The sequence below is a fragment of the Chiloscyllium punctatum genome, chromosome 17, assembly GCF_047496795.1.
Source record: "Chiloscyllium punctatum isolate Juve2018m chromosome 17, sChiPun1.3, whole genome shotgun sequence".
NCBI classification, from domain to species: Eukaryota; Metazoa; Chordata; class Chondrichthyes; order Orectolobiformes; family Hemiscylliidae; genus Chiloscyllium; species Chiloscyllium punctatum.
The window spans coordinates 53,917,851-53,939,134 of NC_092755.1; the positions used below are offsets into that span (position 1 = coordinate 53,917,851).

Below are 21,284 nucleotides of genomic sequence, written 5' to 3' on the forward strand. Positions count from 1 at the left end.
AATCCTCACTGGACAGGGTCATTTCCCTGTCCTTGGTGGGGGGTGGGGGGGAGGAGCTGAATATCAGGGAGTCACTGCCCATCTTCACACTCTTCACCGTACTGTTGGCTGTTTACTCCTGGAATGAGACAAATAGAGGGACTGAGTGAGATAGAAGAGGGTGGCACAGCTGTTAGTGCTGGTGTAGGTGGGAGAGAGATGGTGAGGTGCCCCAAGTGAGTGAATTGGCAGACCAGAGGGCATGCAGGGTTAGTGGTGTGTGGGATTTAGAACAGTAAGATTGAGTGAGAGAAGGCACATAGTGAAAATGGTGGAGCATGGTTCTTGGTGGCAGGTGAGTGCAGGAGCGGAGATAGAAGGAGTGTGAGGATGCAGAGGGAAGATGGAGCTTTGAATGCTGTGCCATACACTGATGGACATTGAGACAGCTGGTGACGTCAGACTAAACTAGCAAGCTTCCTCTGCCAGTCCTGGGGGTAGAGAGTGGGCCTCCTCTGCAGCATCCTGTCCACCAGAACTTCCAGGAACCCTGTCCACAAAGCGGGAGCTGAAAATGTGTTGCTGGAAAAGCGCAGCAGGTCAGGCAGCATCCAAGGAACAGGAGAATCGACGTTTCGGGCATCAGTCCTTCTTCAGGAAAAAGCCCTTCCTGAAGAAGGGCTGATGCCCAAAACGTCGATTCTCCAGCTCCTTGGATGCTGCCCGACCTGCTGCGCTTTTCCAGCAACACATTTTCAGCTCTGATCTCCAGCATCTGCAGTCCTCACTTTCTCCACAAAGCGGGAGACCAATTCCTCCTTATGGGCCACACCAGGCAGCTCTGGACTGGCAGCACTTGACCAATTGCACAGTGGCCTTTTAAAGTTGGTACTGGTGCCAGGAATCCCAGGATATCTGGGCAGTGGTGTGGACAGTGCAGGGGCATTGTTGACAAAGTGAGTTCGGGACTGTTCAGGGTCCAGCTTCACCGTGGGAGCCTGTGCCCTGTCCTTCTTGGCAGAATGGGTCACTAGGGAACTTTACAACCAGCCACTCCGAGCAATAGTGGGTTAGGGCTACGTTACACAGTTGTAAACTCTTAGTTACCACCTGACCATCAGCACTGAAAGAGGCACTGGTTGGCAATGTTGGCATTATGTGCTGCCTGGGAGGACAGTAGAGGCAGGAAACCTCACCACCTTTAAAAGTTTTCTGGATGAGCACGTGTAGTGTCAAAATAATCAGGTAAATGGGCCAAGTGCTGGAACTTTGGATTAATGTAGATAGGTGTCGTATACACCTGATGGACCAAAGGGCCTCTTCTGTGCTTTCACCTTTTGGTTGCAGATGGTCTGTGTTAGTGCTAATCTCCGCACCAGCCTTCCTTGCACCCCTTCACTCCACCGGCATGTCCTTCTGCTCTTTTCTCCCTTGTGTACTTACCCAATGTCATTGTAAAACTGTCAAACATGACTGCGATCTCACTGTATTGCTGGGTCTAGGGTAACTGCACATCCATATTAGCTTGTTATGTAAGCAGACACTCTAACCACTTCTGTTCATCTTCGCAGGTCAAAATAGAAAAGGAGAAAGTGATGGTCCGAGCAAGTAAACAGGTAACAGTGTCTTTATGAAGTTTGTCCTTCGATTTGTTCTTGGGGTGAATCCAGGCTCAGATTCTTGAAATGAAAATCCACCCTTTAACTGGAATACATCAACTGGGTTTGTGTGGGATCACCTCACAGTGAGTGCCCTCAGGTCCTCAGAACAAAACCTATCCCAGCTCATTGCATCTGATCATCAATTTGTACAGTATAGCCTAAAGCCATTTCGTCCATGGTATCTGTACCAGCCCTTTGAAAGAGGTATACCCTTGCCCCACCCCTCACTCTTTCTCCACAATAATTTTTCTCTTTTTTAAGAATTTATCCAATCCTGTTTAATGAGTGCCCATTGAACTTGCTTCCACCACTGTTCTTTCAGATAGCACACCCCAGGCCCTAGCTCGCTTAGTAGAGGAATCTCCTAAAAGAAAAGCAAAGTACTCAGGAAGCTGGAAAACTGCAACAAAACCTGAAAGTGATGGAGAAGCTCAGCAGGTCTGGCAGCATCTAGGGAGGGACGGAGAGAAAGACACACACACACACACACACACACACACAGTTAACGTTTTGAGTTCAACATGGCTTTCCTCTTTTACTTGCAACTAACCTGACCAAAAGTTATTGGGTATTCTTCTCTTTGAGAGGGGTGAAATCACACCATTCAGAATAAAGCAGTGGTTTTTCCAATTTAGTGTTGGTGTTCTATTTGTGCAGCACCTGTTCCCACACTATGCTGTGGCTGAGTTGAACCTCTAGCCCTCTGCCCCTCAACTCCTTAAGTGCTCAATCTCTCAACTCCTCCATCCCTCCACCACTCCTCCACTCTCCAACCCTCCAGCAAAAGGCTGTGGAGACCAGTTCATTGAGTATATTTAAAATAGAGATCAATAAATTCTTGATTGCCAAGGGGATTAAAGGTTATGGGAATTAAGTTGGAAAATGGGATTGAAAAACCTATCAGCCATGATTTAATTGGGGAGCAGATTCGATGGGCCGAATGGTCTAATTTCTGCTTCTATGGTCTTATGGTCCACCACACAACTCTTCCATTCCCCAACTCCTCACCCTTCCATCCCTCAACCCCTCAACCCCTCCAACTCTCAACTCCTCCATTCCTCAACCCCCTCACCCCAATCCTTCCACCCTTTTAACTCCACAACTCCTTGACTCCTTAACTCTTTCACCTCTCAACACTTCCACCCCCCAATCTCTCAATCTCTCTACCCTCAACCCCTTCACCCCTCAATTCCTCCTTGCTTCAGTAGGGCTGAAACCTCCAAGCTGCTTGTACTGTCAGACTCAGTGATGCCCACTAGTGGTTGCACTGTGTCACTAACGCCGACCAAAAGCAACATTCTGCACAGCAGATGTGGGAAATTTGAATTTCAAAAGAGAAAAAAAGAGATGAAAGGGCAACTTGAAAGGTTAACCCTCTTTATCTCTCCAACCCTGTTGAATGGTTGCAATATCTTCTGTTTTTTTGACATGTTACTTGCTGCTTTAGTCTGTTACTGATTTGAGAGGCTGTGGTCTCAATCGAAATCCAGAACTATTTGAAATCTTGATTTTGAATGTTCCTTCAATAAAAGTTCAACCCTCAGTCCAAATTGCACTGTTACCAGATGTGTTATTCATTGAGTTTTTTTTTGTGTGATACCGGGTTTTGAGGAGAAAAGGTGCATTGCTCAGAATACTGACAGCTGACTGTTTCTGGTGGGATTGTTTTCTTATACAAGACACATGTTACAGCTCAGCTGGAGTACTGTGTACAATTCTAGTCGCCACACTGTAGGAAGGATGTGAATAGATTGGAGAGTGTGCGCAAGAGGTTAATGGGAATGTTCCAAGGATAAGGAATCTCAGTGATGAGGATAGATTGGAGAGTGTGGAACTGTCCTCCTTGGAGAGAAAAAAAGCTAACGGGAGATCTGATAAAAGTTTTCAGAATCATAAGGGCACTGGACTGAACCTACAGGGAGAAACTATTCTGGTTTGCGAGGGGATTACAAGAAGGCACAGATTTAAAGTGATTTGTAAAAGAAGCAATGTTAATTGGAGAGAAAGCATTCTGACAGAATGTGTATAAAGGGTCTGGAATGCACTGCCCTGAAGTATGATGTAGGTAGGTTCAATTGAGACGTTAGTGAATGCTTATTTGAAGAGAAACATTGTGCAAGGGTTATGGGGGCAAGGCAGGAGAATGACACTGAGACATACTCATTTGGAGAGCTGGTACATATACAGAATGGCTTACTGTTGCACCACAACACTTCCGTGATTCTTCTATAGGGATTGGATTCATACACAGCACTGTCTCACCACATTGTTGGCTCTGATCAGCACAAAACCAGCTGAAGCCCTCCATCCCAGAATTGTTGCCATTGTGATTTTGTCATCTGTCCTTTCGCTCCCAGGCTCTTCAGTCACAAAAGAGGGTAAAACGGATGTCAAGGTGTGCAACCCTGAGTGACAGTAGCTTCAGCAACACCAGTGTGCTCATCATTGGCTCAGGTAACTGTGCAAGTGTGTGTGTGTGTGTGTGTGTGTGTATTGTGGGGTTGGGGAAAATGAAAGGATTGAGATCTTCAGTTTAAAAAAAATAAACATTTGCGTTTATATAGCACCCTTCATGATCTAAGAGAGTTCCAAAGACCAACCCCCATGACCAATTGAGTACTTTTTGAACAGCTGTAACTGTATGACATTGGCTAACCAGGAACACAGCAAGTGCCACAAAAGGCAATATAATAATGACCAGATATAATCTGGTTTTTGGATGTTAAAGAGAACATTGAATTTAGGGGGAAAGTATATAAATTGTGCAAAGGTGAGTGACCGGTCAAATGACTGGTTAGAATATAAAGAAGGGTAGAGAATGACTAAGCATTATTAATCAGGAGGAAGAAATTATAGTATGAGAGGAAGTTAGCCAGGAATTTGAAATCAGGTAGCTAGACTTTTTATAAGTATTTAAAAAGGAAAATAGTAGGTAAGGTGAGTGTTGGTCCTCTGGAAGGTGAGAATGGGGAAGTAATGGGAGATAATAAAGAAAAAGCATTTGCAGTTAATAAATGTTGTCCTTCTGTCTTCACTGATCCAAACCATCCTAGTGATAACTGTAACTCAGCAGCTTGGAGGAAGAGAGGAACCTGGTGAAATTATAATCTTTAGGGAAGCAGTACTGAGTAAATGGATAGGGGTTGATAAATCTCCTGATCCACAAGAACTTCATCCCAAGGTCTTAAAAAAGATAATTAATGAAGCATTGGATCCGTTGTTGTCAACTTCCCAAAATTCATTTGTATCTGAAACAGTTCCATCAAACTGTAAAAGTAGAAGGATAACTTTCACCAAATGTTTTTTTTCAGAGTGGGAGGACATGATGAAAGGTTCCTTTAGGAGTCTGTGATGGGGGCTCAACCTTGTACAACTTATATCAATGAGTTGCAAGAGGGGATAAAAGCTAGGGTGGCTACATTTGCAGAAGACACCAAGATTGGATGGAATAGGCTGCATAGGTGACATAACAAGGATGCAGATCAATATAGTTGAGTGGGTGAGCAAATATCTGGTAGGAGGAGTACAATGTGACAAAATGTTCACTTTGACAGGAAGAAAAAACAGAGTACTTTTAAAAGGAGAATATTTGCAGAATTCTGAGGTGCAGAGGGATTGAAGTGTTCTAGCAGATGAGTCACAAGTAGTTAGGATTGTGGAGCAGCAAGTGATTAAGAAATCTAATGGGATGTTTTCCTTCGTTATGAGAGAGATTGAACATAAAGGTAAGGATGTTATGCTTCAATTATACACATCATTGGTGACACCACATCTCTCATGCTCTCCTTATTAAAGGAAGGATAGCAATGCATTTGGAGGTGGTTCAGAGGAGGTTTATTGGATTGATACCTGGTATGAATGGGTTGTCTTATGAGGAAAGATGAGACAGACTTGGTTTGTATTCACTGGAGTTGAGAAGAGTGAGGGGATGATTTGATTGAAGTTTACAAGATTCGGAAAATTCTTGAAAAGGTGGATATGGAAAAGACGCTTCCCCGTGTGATTGAGTCACACCATTTCAAAATTAAGGGACAAAAATGAGGAACTGTTTTAATTGAGGGGGTTTGAATTTTTGGAAGTTTCTGACTCAGAACGTGGTGGAGTCAAAGCGGCTGAATGGTGTTAAAGCCGGGTTAGCCAGATTCTTATTGGAGAGGGACCTAGGGTTCTTGGGGTAGATGGGAATGAGGAATTCTGAACACCAGCAAATCAGCCATGATCTTAGTGAATGGCTGAACAGGCTTGCAGAGCTGAAAGGCCTTCTCCTTTATTTATTTCATATGGTCATACTGAATCATAGAAACCCTTCAGTGTGGAAGCAGGCTATTTGGCCTATCGAGTCCACACCGACCCTTGAAGAGCATCCCACACAGACCCATCCCTCAACCCTATCCCTGTTGCCCTGCATTTCCAATGGCAAATCCACCTAAGCTGCACATCCCTGGACAATTAAGCATTGCCAACCCAGCTAACCTGCACACCTTTGGACATTTATTCATGTGTTGGTCAACAGATAAATATTGGTAAGTTTTTCTATAAAATAGTGCCACTGAATCTTCCACATCTGCATGCAGGACCTCAGTTTAATGTCTCATCTGAAAGATGTGCTGTCAACATTCTCAGAAGCCATACACTGTAGCATCAGCCAAGGGGTTATATTTTAATCTCTAGAGTGAGGCCAGAGCTTCAAGGACAGAATGTTACCATTGGATCTATAGCTGATATTCGAATCAAAGACAAGCCACAGTGTGATAACAGACTTCAGATCAATGTGCTAAAGTGTCTCTGTCCATGAGAATATTAAAACACAGGGAGCATCTATCGCGATCAAGGAAACAGATTTGGGATGTTTTCTGTACTGAATCAAGGCACAAGCCCCATGAGACAAGGAATGACAAGAGAAACAATCAGTTAAATGTAATTCAAGGAGTAATAGGGTCACATTCAGACCAGTTGTCTTATGAAAAATACAGCATGCAGTGCAGAGAATGTAGATTCTATGCAAACAGATTAGGAGATAACATAAAATAGTGTAAATCTAGCTGAATTATGACAAACAGCAAAGAAAGAGTAAAGATGGCTTGAGAAGCAAAATGGAAATATAAAAATAAGCTTACAGAGATTATTACAAATGGAAAAAAGTATAGTTGGGGTTTAATGGAATCCTTAAGAAGAGATCAGGGTAATATTGAAAATTAAAATAAGCAAATGACAGACTTCTTGAATAATTACTTCAGTTTTCATAATTGATGAAGAGGACGACATACCTGAGCTTCCAGGGAAATAAATAATATGTCAAGAACAGAGTTCGTGGAAGTTAGTGCTGCTAACTGCTGTCTGTTTCTGAATTCGGAACAATTCCCATTCACCCTGACCTACACTGGATCCCAGTAGACCATCACCTTGGTTTTACAGTTCTCAGAAACTTTGCATCCTCACCTCTCCATACAACTGGAGCCTCAAACATCCTCAAACCTTAGCATCCCTGATGAATAACCTTGTTAATTTCCATTGCCCTACATTGACAAGTGGCAGTGCCTTTAGCCATCTTACTCATAAACACCTACCTAAACCTCACCACACACTGTCTCTCACCTTGTTTAAAACATTCCTTAAAATCTATCTCTTTTGACCAACATTTGATTTCCTGTCCCAAAACCTCCTTCGCTGGTTTAGTGCCGATTCCATCTGTGTTTTTGTGAAATGCCAGGCTATAGTTTATGAAGTGAAAAGTGCTCTATAAAGACAAGCTGTTTTTAAATTCATTCACAGGATGTGGGTATCACTGGCAAAGTCAGGATTTATTACCTATCCCTAATTGCCCAGAGGGCAGTTAAGAGTCAACTATATGCACCCTATAGCAATATCCCATATCACACATAGGCAGATTTCCTTCCCTGACAGGAAGAGAGGCTAAAGGACATGAGTGAACTAGGATTTTGTTTTTGGGGACAATATTGATTACAGTAGGCCAGTCCTTTATTCTAGATTTTATTGAATTTACATCTTGTGGCCTACCACGGTGGGATGTGAACTCATGTCCCCAGGCCTGGGGCTCTCAATTGCTAGCCCAGTCACATTACCATTACACTGTCACTTCCCCTTAGTGGGTGCTACTAGTATCTCGTTCATGGCAGTGAGTGGAGCTAATTGTTTGTTTCTGTTCAATCCCCTCTCTAAGGCCCTGCAGGACTGGTCTGTGCAGAAACACTGAGACAGGAAGGCTTCACAGAACGCATTGTCATGTGCACCATGGAGACACACCTGCCTTACGACAGACCTAAACTAAGTAAGGTTTGTATCTGTATCTAAAACCCACCCCAGCCTAATGTGATGGCACATGCGAACAAACACAACCAACCCTTGTTTGCGAATACTGGACTGTGCTGGATAGCTGGTATTTCCAGACAAGAATCTGTGACAGTCTAAGAGATGAATGTTTTGACCCAGGAGGCTGTGCAGTGTAGATACACAAGAATGAGTCTGGGATTAAAAAGGATTAAATGAAGTGGGTGGCCTGCATTCCCTTGAAGGTTGAGGTTGAGGCTGGTCTAATTAAAGTTCTAAAGTGATTTGATAGGCTACTTCGGCAGAAACTATTTTGTCTGGGGTAGGAGTGCAGGAAAGGAGGATATAATAAAATATGAGCTGGAACTTTTCTGTATAGCTATTTTAATTAGAAATCTAGAACTCCCTTCCATCAAAAGGCCACTGGATTCTGAGATATTTGGAACTTTCAAGACTGAGTTGATTCGGCTTGTAGTAGATCAGCATTCTGTGCGATCCGGAGCTATGGTAAGGCAGTTCCAGATCTCATTGAATAGCAGAATAGACATGAGGGCCTGAATGGTCCAATTTCATTCTCATATTCCAAGCAGTGCACTAACAGTCAGTCACAGAAGATGACAGGGGATTGGTCTCCAGTTGCACCCTCTGCTAATTTAAACTCGTTTATAAAGGCTGAATTGTGTTGGTTATTCCTCCATCTTGTCACATTTATTCCTTTTTATGAACAGCTTAGAATCCCCACAGTGTGGAAACAGGCCCTTCAGCCTAACAGGTCCGCACCAACTCTCCAAAGAGCAACTCTATATTCTATATTCACCCCTGACTAATGCACCTAACCTACACACCCCTGAACGCTATGGGCAATTTAGCTTGGCCAATTCACCTAACCTGCACATCTTTAGACCGTGGGAGGAAACCGGAGCACCTGGAGGAAACCCAAGCAGACACAGGGAGAATGTGCAAACTCCACACAGACAGTCACCTGAGATTGGGATTGAACCCAGGTCCCTGGTGCTGTGAGACAACGGTGCTAACCATTGAGCCACCGTGCTACCCTTCTTTTTATTATTTTTATTTCCTCCTGTCTGGAAGTGACAGAGTTTTGCGGAATAGAAACTCACAGCCTTGGGTCATCCATATTATCAAGGAGCCTTTCTTTATGCATTATCTCTCTCAGAAAATACCAGCAGATTATGAACATAAGACAGAACAACAGGAGGAAGCTGTGTGGCCCATCGAGCCTTCATTCCTATTTAATAAGATTGAATCTTGGCCAGATTTCCACTTTGCTGTCTGTTCCCCATAAATCTGAGCCTCCCTTGTGGATCAAAGCTCTGTCTAACACAGACTTCAATACATTCAGTGACGCAGCTTCCAAAACTATCTAGGGTAGAGACCTCCACAGATTCCTGGCACTCTGAGAAGTGAAATTCCTCCTCATTTCCATCTTAAATGGGAGAGCCTTGTTCTGAAACTAAATTCTCTGAGCATTCCCCCTTGACTACTATACCACTGGGTGCCCTGTAATCCAATTCTCACTCGATGGCTGTGCCAAGGGAGCCATTTTAACCGTAGGTGATAGTGTAAAGCGACCATTTGCTGCATATTATATACTACATCTGAGTTTCAATTGAAATCAAAGTAAAGGAAAACGACATAGCAGAATTTGGGCAGAGATTTTAAATTGCCCATGGTTAATCCCCATGGAATTTTCAAGGGAAGTAGGAATCTTGGTGGAGCTTAGTCCCATGTGGATCCTAAGTTGCTGAGGCCTTTTTAATGGAAGCTGAGATGAGCTTATAGCTGAGGCACAAGAGGAGAGACCAGTGGATCAGAACAGAAACTACCCGTGGAATTAAAGCTTATTGGTTGTTTCAGCTCAGGTTCCAAACTAAAGCATGCCAGAGATTTAGAGGCTGAGTTGATAGTGATTCTGATGAGTAACTGTTTGCCCGGGGGCTGTACTGCTGATTTTTGGTGTGTGCCTGGAAACAGAGGAGGTTTACCTGGGGTTATCTGACAGGGAGACCAAGCTCCTCACTCTCCTTTTCCACTGGAACCAAAAGTGAGAACTCAACTTTTAGGCTCTCAGACTGATCATCGCTCCACTTAAGCAGTAAACCCAAACCTGCTAGCATTTTCAAAACAATCATCCTTGAGGTATGAATGTCACCAAAGAATCTAAAATTTATTGTCCATTTCTTTATGGCCCTTCAGAAAGTGCTGGTGCATTTTCTTCTTGAAATGCTGCAGTCCCTGTGCCGAAGGTACACAATAGAGTGCTACTGGGTGACAGAAATACAGAGTTGTTACAGAGCAGAAAGAGGCCATTTGGCCCATCATGTTCACACTGATTGTAGAAATGGGCAACTCACATAATTCTCTGCATAGCACTACACATTCTTCTTTATAAGATAACAGTGTAATTCCTTTGATTGAACCTGCCTCCACCATAGTCTCAGGTTGTAAACTCCAGACCTCAACCACCACTGCATGAAAAACACTTTTCTTTATGACGCTTACTTTAAATCTGTGCATTTTTGTGCTCAAGTGCAGACAATGTCTCCCTGTTGAATGTGTAGGGAGTCCAGGATTCCGACTCAACCACAATGAAAGGGCACTGATATGGGTCTAAGTTAGGATAGTGTAACATTTGGAGAGGGAATTACAGCTGATACACTTACTGCTTGTCATTCTAGATGGTGAAAGTACAGAGTTTGAGCAGTATTATCAAGTTCAGCGTGAGTGCACAGTGTCACTTTGTATATGCGTCTTTCCCATGGCTCTTTATAAATCTTGTTTTAACAAAGAAAGATATCAGAATTGTACATTACGTAATTCATCATCTTGTGGAAGGCTGGACCTCTCATGTCTGTGGGAGGAGTAGTGAGCTTTGCACCATTGGGATTGAATGCTTGTTTGTGTCACAGTGTTCATAGCCGTCTCCTGTGTTTTCAGTCCCTCGAGTGTCAGGCTGAGCAGATAACACTACGTTCCAAAGAATTCTTATCCCAATATGACATCGAGGTGCAAACAGAGAGGGAGGTGAGTGAACAACAGAGCTGACCAAACAACCATTTCATTTCTTTCTGATAATGTAGTCCTTCCTCAGCATAAAACTCAGTAATACTCTCTGCCCTCATTACAATTCTCAGCTATATCCTCCACCCTCATTACAATTCTCGCCCATAACCTTCACCCTCATTACAATTCTCAGCCATATCCTCCACCCTCATTACAATTCTCAGCCATATCCACCACCGTCATTACCATTCTCAGCCATATCCCCCACCCTCATTACAATTCTCAACCATATTCTCCACCTCATTACAATTCTCAGCCATATCCTCCACCCTCATTACAGTTCTCAGCCATAACCTTCACTGTTATTACAATTTTCAGCCATATCCTCCACTCTCATTACAATTCTCAGCTATATCCTACACCGTCATTACAACTCTTATCTATATCCTTCACCTCATTAAAATTCTCAGTTATATCCTTCACCTTCATTAGAGTTTTCAGTAACATCCTCCACCCTCAGACATCCTTCAACCTTATTGTATTCTCATCTGTATCCTCTACCCTCATTACAGTTCTCACATGTAACCTCCACCCTCATTACAATTCGCAGGAACACTTCACCATTTTCACAACATGCGTCCACTTTCACAAACATCCCATTTTTTAAATAATCCCTGGTAATACCATCAGCCATCATGATATCATCATTTTGATTTGGTTCTTAAAGATCATGTCCACCTTCTTTTTAACAATAATGCTTGTAATATGCTCTCATAAAATACATTCATAGACCACTGTAACGAGATGTCCTGCTGTTCTGAAAGTACTCTCATCCTTGAGTATTGCTGAAAGGAGGAACTTGTAGCTGAGGGTTTTGCCTTGCACTCATCAGGATCCGTGCAAGAATGCCAAGTATCAAGCCCTAGTAATCTATACCTACAGGAGGAAAGAATGTCAATTAGTTGCCATGTCAACTCCGATCACTGAGACATTGCCATGGAGAGAACAACAGGGAACTATAAGTTCCAAAGTTCTCAGATATTTTGAAAAAGGCACAAGGCTTGAATGTATTTCTGTTGTTGCAGAGAAGGGATTTCTGCAAATGAATACACGTCACTTCGAGCACATGTAAATGAGCCATAGTATGAGCTAAACTGATGTTCTTTGCTTGGTGCTTTCCCTACGTGACGAGTCCCTGGCCAATCAGAGATTACTCAATAATCAATCAGCAACTTTATTTCCTGCAGTATAAATTGTAGTGACAATTTGATTTGGTGTTCTTGCATCTTGTACAAGATTTGATTTGATTTAATGTTGTCACTTGTACCTAGGTAAAGTGAAAAGCTTTGTTTTGTGAGCAGTACAAGCAGATCATAGATGAAAAGCTTTGTCAATATGTCTCCACTTCTAATAATATTCAAACTCTCACTCTTAGTATACCCCTCCTGCAAAGTACCATCCACTTAATAAGCCATCCCTTGCCATCCCTTTCCCAGAGGTGCTGGCCTGGAGCTCCAGAGACACCTGAATAGCCATTCCTTCCTTCTGAACCATGACAATCAGCAAACTATTTGGCTGCAGTAGCATCACAAGCAAGTCAGTTCCTGTTCCAACTCTCGCTTATGAATAAGTTGAAATGCTGGGACCTATGGAGCTGCTCTTAAACCTCATGTGGGGCACCCATATAAGGAGAAGGTGTGAAACCATGGAACCGATCCTTGCTGTAAAGGAACGTTGTAGTTCCCTTTGTAACAGTGTACGCCAAACTGACCTTCAGCTGTCCTTTGTTGCAGGTTCACTCAGTGGATGTGAAGAGTAAGGTAGTTCACTTTAAAGATGGACTCAAAATGGAGTATAACAAATTGCTGATCGCAACTGGGAGCAGGTGAGTTTATGGTTTTTTGACATTTTGCTTTTCCCGTTTACCTCATGTGGTGGAGTGGGGCGGGTGTAGTGAAGAAAGCAGGAGATGGAGCACAAAGCTAGCGTTCCTTGATACACCAATGATAGCTTGACTGTTCTGAAAACACTCTGTGACAGGAAATGGGGCCTTGCCCCAGGACCTTGACCCCATTATCCAAACTTAGGTTGCTGTGTCATTGGAGTAAAGCTGCTTGGAGGAGTGGTTCAAATCAACCGGTGGTGGCAATGAACTTGCTGCTCTCTCAATCAACACCATGAAATATTGGTGAACTAGATACTCGATGTTTATGGGGATGTTGATGGTGCAGAATGGCTGCCAAAAACAATACCCTATAATTTGGTTTGAGGAATTCCCTATCTGTAGAATGATATGTCGAGGCTGGGTCATTAAGTATATTCAAGGCTGAGATAGACACATTTTTAATCAGTAAGGGGATCAAGGGTTAGAGGGATAAGGCAGGAATATGTCGTTGAGGATTACTAGATCACCATGATCTCACTGAATGGACGAGCAGACTCGATGGGCTTAATGGACTACTTCTGCTCCTCTGTCTTACAGCCTTATAGGTAATTTCAATGTGGCAGTGCACGCCATCCATATGTATTTTCAGCCTTCCTTTTCCATCCCCTTCAGTAAATATGCTACAAATCCATTTGGTCATGTGCTGGGGAGAGGGAAGGGTGCTGAGGAGTTTACTTTTTCTTTCATTTGGATTTGTACAGAGGTATATAACTTGTGGTGAGCAAGGGGTACAAGTGCATAGCTCCTTGAAAGTGGACTCTCAGCTTGGTGAAGGTGGCGTTTAGCACGTTTGCCTTCATTGGTCAGAACATTGAGTATAGGACGTTATGTTCCGCTGTACAGCACATTAGTGAGGCAACTTTTAAAATCCTGTTTACAATTCTAATCACCCTTCCACAGGAAGGATGTTGTTAAACATGAGATGATGCAGAAAAAACTTACAAGGATATTGCCAGGACTGGAGAGTTTGATTTATAGAGAGAGGCTGAAAAGGCTGGGGCTATTTTCCCTGGAGCATTGGAGGCTGAGGGGTGAACTTATAGAGGATTCTAAAATCATGAGGGACATGGATAGGGTGAATAGCCAAGATCTTTTTCCTAGGGTGGAGGAGTCTAAAACTAGAGGGCACAGGTTTAAGGTGAGGGGCAAACTTTTCACAGAAAGGGTGGTGTGTATATGGAATGAACTACCAGAGGAAGTGGTGGAGGCTGGTAAAATTACAACATTTAAAAAGTGCCTGGATGGGTATATGAATGGGAAGAATTTAGAAGGATATGGGCTAAATGCTGGCAAATGGAACTAGATCAAATTGGGATAACTGATCATCATGGACAGGATGGATTGAAGGATCTTGATGACTCTATGACTGGCCAATTATATACTTCACTCCTAACTTCTCAAACTCTACAACTTTCTCATTGTATGGCCTGGGCTTGGCAGCAGTTACACAAGGCACAATGGAGTGAGAATTAAGATTCTGCTTCGATCAGTGTGATGTTTGATTGGCTGCTCAGAGCTGGTGGGGAGTTGGGATAGTGATATCACAGACAGTGTACATCCACACCAAGCCTTACACCAACTGCAGACTCCAATCACTAATGTCTGCTTTCAAAATTACTGTCCCCTCTGTTTATTCATACAAATATTACACTACCACCTCAATTTATTGGGTCAGTGATGTGGAAAGGGTTTGTCAGGAATCAGAGGTACCGTGTTACTGAAAGATGCAAGGTTTGACGTCCACACTTCATTCCTTTTGCCCAGATTCCCTAACTGAAAGTCAGTCTAAAGTGCAACCTACCAGTCAGGGGAGACTTGCTTAAGGCCAGGAGGAGGTGGTAGAGATTGTGGGGAGGTTGTGGCAGAGTGTGATTGGAGGGATGGCTTTGTGATTGTGAGAGGAGAGAGCGAACTGATTGGGATGGATGGTGACGGAGAAGCTTGGGGAGATCAGTGATCACAGAGTGTGGTTCAGATGTGGGGGAGGGGTTGACAAAGTTGGCAATGATTGTCCAATTGCAGGGTTTGGAGTTACATCGGAGCTTGTGGTAAACACTCCTGGTCCTCCTGGCCCACAAGCAGTGCTGTAAAAATCATAGCGTTATGGATCAGGGCCAATGTCCTTTTTATTTCAATTTGGATTGGGTAACTTTATGTTGCACCATGTAGTCTTTCTAAGCATGTTGAGCAGCCACATTTGTGCAAATCTGAAAGGAACTGCCTCTGCTCTGAGACTTGGTTGTTACCATAATGTTACATAGAACATGGAAGAATACAGCGCAGTACAGGCCCTTTGGCCCTCGATGTTGCACTGATCCAAGCCCACCTAACCTACACTAGCCCACTATCCTCCATATGTCTATCCAATGCCCGTTTAAATGCCCATAAAGAGGGAGAGTCCACCACTGCTACTGGCAGGGCATTCCATGAACTCACGACTCGCTGAGTAAAGAACCTACCCCTAACATCTGTCCTATACCTACCACCCCTTAATTTAAAGCTATGCCCCCTCATAATAGCTGACTCCATACGTGGAAAAAGGTTCTCACGGTCAACCCTATCTAAACCCCTAATCATCTTGTACACCTCTATTAAGTCACCCCTAAACCTTCTTTTCTCCAATGAAAACAGCCCCAAGTGCCTCAGCCTTTCCTCATACGATTTGGACTGTTATGTGAGCATGCATCCACGCAGCTCAGGGAGATCTCTGATCAGCACTTTCTCATCTCCTGGTTTTTCCAAGCTTGAGAAACCTGGTCCAGGTGTGTTTATGAATAGAGACTTTGATTAATTGAAGACACACTGCCTCATACGAAGGTTTCAGGGACTGATTTGCTTCCTGCCAGTGAGTTCTTTGTCCATCCTTGTCCTGTCAGCATTAATATTGGAAATGACTGGAAGCTTGGGTTCATGATTCAAAGGTTGAAAATTATTTACTGCAACTTGACCCAACTCCCTGCTCTGGAGGTTAATGTACTTCCCCTCCCTCCCCAGAAGAGTCTTACAGCATCAAAGGAAGCCATTTGGCCCATTATGTCCTTGTCAATGCTTAGACCTAGCCAATCAGTTACCTTTTGTGCTTTCCCCAAGGCCCAGCAATGTTTTCTTGTCAAATATTTATCCAATTCTGCTTTGAATGTTATTGAGTTTACTTCCATCGTAAAGACAAGCTGCTCAAAAAAAATATTTTCTTGTACCCTGTTTGTTTTATTAACTTTAGTCTCAAATCTAGTTTCCAATTCAAATGCAAATGGACAGCAGTTCTCCTCATTTACTCTTTCAGCTTGTTGCCTTGACTATATCTCACCAACACCATCAGCTTCTCCAGCATCTGCACATTGTTGGGTTCCTCATCCTTGGTATTTTTATTGTTAATTTCCACCATATTCTTCTAAAGATCACGATTGGCCTACATTGTGGCGAATGGAACTACACATCATCTTGAGCTGAGGCCTAACCAACGACTTTTAAAACAACAATCTGCTGTCCGATGTTGGACGAGAGATACATGGGTTGATCTTTGCCTTATTCTCAAGGATGAATCTGCGAAGGGGGAGGATAGTCTGCCCTGTGTGATTTCTGTGTGACTTTGTGTCTTTGAATGGAGGAGACAGAGTGGGAGGCCATGCAGAAACATCATAAGACACCACAGAAATCAGAGAAACTTCATGATAATAGAGGAGGCCATTCAGCCCCTCCTGTCTATTCCAGTTGGCAAAGATCTGCCCAGCTTAATCCTGCCTTCCTGCTCTTCTCTCGCAACATGGAGGCCTCATCCCCAGAGTCACAGCCTCATTCTTTATGTTTCAGACCTAAACCACTTCAGTGCCAAGGGGCAGACTTGGAGAACGTATACCAGCTCAGGACACCTGAGGAGGCAAACTGCATCGCAAAACTGGCCAACGACAGGAACGCTGTTATAGTGGGAGCTTCCTTCATTGGTACGGCTTTTTGAATAATCCTGCCATCCAGTCAGTCAGGAACAAAATTATTACAATATTTCCCAGAGAGTATTTCAGTCCACGATTTAAAACTGCTGCTTATTGGAATTTCAGTTTCAAATTCAGGACTTGCAAAGTTAGAATATACAACTTTCACTTCTGACACTAACTGTTAGAGTTGCTATAAATGGCAATGATATGATAGATTCACTGTGTTAAAAAAAAACCTCAGTTATCACCGTGCTCAGTAGTGCCACTGTCTGAAGCAGAGTGGTATTCAGCACTTTAGCTCAGAAAAGCAACACACAAATCAAACTTCAAATGCACCTCCCAGCTTACCCACAATACCATCTGTCACTTCCAGTTTAAGTACAACACAGTGAAATAAAAACAGCAAGTGCTAGAAATACTCAGCAGGTCTGTGGAGAGAGAAAGAGCTAATGTTTCAAGTTAAAGATGATGATGATTCATCAGAACTGAAGGTGGTAGAAATGTGATGGGGTTTACATTGTGGAATTTAAAACACAAACAGTCATGATCTTATTGAACATTGGAACAGGATTGAAGGGCAGAATGGCCTACTTTTGCTCCTAATCCATATGTTTGTGTGAAAGGATGGTGATGGAGAAGACGAAAAGGGGAAGCTCAGGGTTACGGTGGAGGGTGGGAGAGATTAAATACCAAACAAACCGTGAAAGAAAAAGGCAAAGAGAGTGATCATGAAAGAAACAAGGCATTTGTTCAGATTCACTGTGAATAGCAGAACCACAAACAGCTCAGTCTGAATGCTACAAACATGAAGAACAAGATTCAGGCCAACATGTGTCCAGAAAACAGAATCAAAATGGGGGCTGGTTTGATCTGAAATTGTTGAGCTTGTGTCAATCACAATATTGTGACCAAGAAGTTATTTCCTCCTGGTGTTTTTTTGAAGAGAAGTTGTAAGGCAGAGGCAGCGAGCAGTCTACCAGAACAACTACAGTAAACAGCTTGGGAGACCTTTTTTTTAAAGAAACAGCCTGAATGGGTGTGGCCAACTCTCATAGATCAGGATTCCTGGGTTTTTAGGTTTTAGCTTTAAGCAAAACTTATTGGGCTCTCAAAAGAGTTGGAACCTTCAGTGAATGTCTCCTGGCTGCTACTCTCACTGAATTTACTCTTGATGTGTCTCCCTCCTGGGTTGGAGAACTGCATGTAAGAATCTGTGTCTGAATATTCTTTTTCACCAGACGGGTGTGTTTATGGAACAGTTAATTAGTAATAGGTACTGCATCTATTATTCTGTTCAGTTACTTCTGGTCTGGTTCATAACAAACTCAATGTTGAGTCTAGGAGAAAGTGAGGATTGCACATGCTGAAGATCAGAGTTGAGAGTTTGGTGCTGGAAAGACACAGCAGGTCAGGCAGCATCTGAGGGGCAGGAGAATCAATGTTTTGTCAACTCTGAGACGTCAATTCTGCTGCTCCTCAGATGCTGCCTGACCTGCTGTGTCTTTCCAGCACCGCACTCTCGACACAAGTCTGTAAAGTGGCCAATTAGGGGATGGGGTCCTGTTCCTCAAGCTTGTGTTGATCCTCACTGGAATGTTGCGGCAGACTAAGCACAGAGATGTGAGTGTGAGAGCAAGCTGCTCAATTCAAATGTCAAGCAACCAGGTTTACGCTTGCAGACTGAATTGAGGTGTTCTGCCAATGGTCACCCAGTCTGTGTTTGTTGTCCTGACATGCAGAAACCACGTGGCAAGCAGTGAACAGTCAGAGAGATTGAAGAAAAGTACAAACAGTGACTCTGTGACACATGAGGAAGAATGTATCATTCAGCGAGTGGTAACGCTCTGGATTCATTGTCAACAGGGGATGCGGAAGTTAGGGGCAGACAACAATTTTGAAAGGGAATGGAAAGTACTTGAGGCAATAAGCTTGCTGGACTATAGGGATAGAGCAGGAAAATGAGACCGACCGAGCTAGCACAGGCGTGATGTACCAAATGGCCTCATTCTGTGCTATAATGATTTTGGTACCTGTTCACATACCCTATTCAAACCATATCTGCCACCTCTCTGAGTGCCATTGCCAACTAATGCTGAAAAGCATGTTCAGTTCATACTGTGGTCTAGCAGCCACCCAAACCTGGTCCTCAGTGCATCTTCACAGACAGCAATGTGAAGACCTCCATCGCGACGATGCTGGCTTGATTCAGTCTGCCGCACACGTTGTGAAGTCACATTAATCAAAGGCAAGGGAACATCTCAAACCTGGTTAATTCAAAAAGAAACTCAATAAGAATTCAGCTTTGGTAAAGTACAAGGGAAGTTAAACTTTATATCTGAGGACAAGAGTGGAGATTGCAATACAGAATGATTTGTTCTCCTCAGGGATGGAAGTAGCAGCCTACCTCACTGATAAAGCCCACTCAGTGTCCGTCGTGGGGATCGAAAACATTCCTTTCAGGAAGGTGCTGGGAGAGAAGGTTGGACGATCAATCATGAAGGTAAGCAAGAGAAGGCAAAGGAGAAATAATTAGCAATGAGCACACATTGAAGGCACAGGTGAAGCTTGCTTGTAGAAAGAGATTTTCATGTAGACTGAACCAGACAAGATGCTCAGCAGTGAAAGGTACCTTGAAGGACAGAGTTTGATTGGTTTTGCTAATGAAATGATTCCCAGTTAATTTGTTTGTGCCTTAATTGATTTACAAGGCTGTCAATGGTGGAGGCATGATTCAATGGTAAGAGTGAGATTGGCGGATACATGGGGATACCCTTACCTGCCAGTTCCCCTACAGGCCGCTCACTGTCATGATCTAGAACTACCATAAATACTTGAGTAATAGTTGATTATTTTTCACTACTTTTTCAGGTTAAATTTATGGGGTTGACTATTACATGGATACTACTTTTGAGGGCTGAAATTCATGCCGTATCATTAAAAGTAGCCCAATTGATCTATGAGCGAATGAAGAAAAAAAAAATTATGGTAATTCTGAAAACCCAGAGCAGGACTGGAAGACTGGGAATGGAGCAGAACAACTGGAAGACTGGAATGGGACATGACGGCTGGCACACTGACTCACCAGCATTGATCTGTTATCTGTGAAGAACTAGGGTTGACTTTTACCCGAGATATATGGAAAATTCCAGATTATTTGGCCAAAAATAGGAGGTCGACTTTTACATGAGATCAACTATCACTTGAGTATATACGGTACATTACTGTTCCTGTACTGTCACTGGGTAAAAATCCTCATTCACCACCAGCTTCTCAATTATGGATTGACAATAATTGCCCACCTAGCCAGTGACAGCCAAATCCAGTGAATAAACAAAAATGAAATTGTGACCCACTCTTAATAACCAGCACTTCTGTGCAATGTTGAGGGAACACTATTCTCAGAGGTACCATCTTTCAGACAGGATCTACAATTGGGGCCCTGCAGCCCTCTCAGGTGAACATTAAGACATTTTTTTTTTCTGCCTCTTATAGAGTCATACAGCACAGAAACAGGCCCTTCGACCCAATTTGTCCATATTGACCACTTTTCTGAAACTGAACTAATCCCATTTGCCTACATTTGGGCAATATCCCTCCAAACCTCTCATATCCATGTACCCATCCAAATGTTGTTTAAATGTTGTAATTGTACCAGCCTCCACCTCCTCTGGTTCATACCATCCATGCACCACCCTCTGCATGAAAAAGCTGCCCCTTAGGTCCCTTTGAAACCTTTTCCCTCTCATCCTACACCTATGCCCTCTAGGTTTGGACTCCCCTACCCTGGGGAAACGACTTTGGCTCTTCTATGCCCCTTGTGACTGCGTAAACAGCATGGCTAAAATCAATGGTTGTGTAGGTTTCACATTGCTGCTATTGGTGAGATCTTGCTGTGCACAGATTGGCTCCCATGATTACCATGTTACAACAGTAATTACATGTCAGGAGTATTTGAATGGCTGAAAAGCATTTTGGAAGGTCAGGAAAATTGTTGTTTCTGTACAAGTTGTTTTCTCTTTAAGCCTTAAAAACATTTGACAGAAATGTGAAGGGAGTAACGCTTAACATGCACAGCTATGTTGCCAACTCTACTATTAAAATTAATTCAAAAGGCACCGGTCGTGCTATTCCAGATCACTCTAGGTGAGGTTCGAAGTCATTTCCCAAAGAGCATGTTCTAGAGTTATCCTGCAAATGAATAAAGTAAGCAGTTAGCTCCCATGATCCTCCGTGAGGGTGACTGATCTGGACCTTCAAGCTATGAGCAATGATGTTACTCACGTATTGATTCTACTCACTGGCTGCATTTGTTTTCTCTGATGCAGATGTTTGAGACCAATCGTGTGAAGTTCTACCTGCAGAACGAGGTCTCAGAGCTGCGGGGGCAGGATGGAAAGGTACTGAAACGTTGCATTAAGATGTTGCTGTAGAATGGTCCCCTTTAACAGAGCAACG

At 43.2% G+C, this 21,284-nt stretch overlaps 1 protein-coding gene across 6 annotated transcripts in view; it reads left to right on the forward strand.

The window, feature by feature from the left end:
• Positions 1-21,284, forward strand: part of aifm3 (AIF family member 3) — a 224,227-nt gene that overhangs the window by 143,239 nt on the left and 59,704 nt on the right. For all 6 annotated transcript variants that reach the window (XM_072587160.1, XM_072587162.1, XM_072587159.1 and 3 more), the window contains 8 exons: positions 1,551-1,595; positions 3,998-4,094; positions 7,822-7,934; positions 10,887-10,973; positions 12,746-12,837; positions 16,708-16,838; positions 19,214-19,329; positions 21,155-21,226. In XM_072587160.1, the coding sequence (XP_072443261.1) occupies positions 1,551-1,595; positions 3,998-4,094; positions 7,822-7,934; positions 10,887-10,973; positions 12,746-12,837; positions 16,708-16,838; positions 19,214-19,329; positions 21,155-21,226 (753 nt within the window). The remainder of the gene's footprint in view (positions 1-1,550; positions 1,596-3,997; positions 4,095-7,821; positions 7,935-10,886; positions 10,974-12,745; positions 12,838-16,707; positions 16,839-19,213; positions 19,330-21,154; positions 21,227-21,284) is intronic.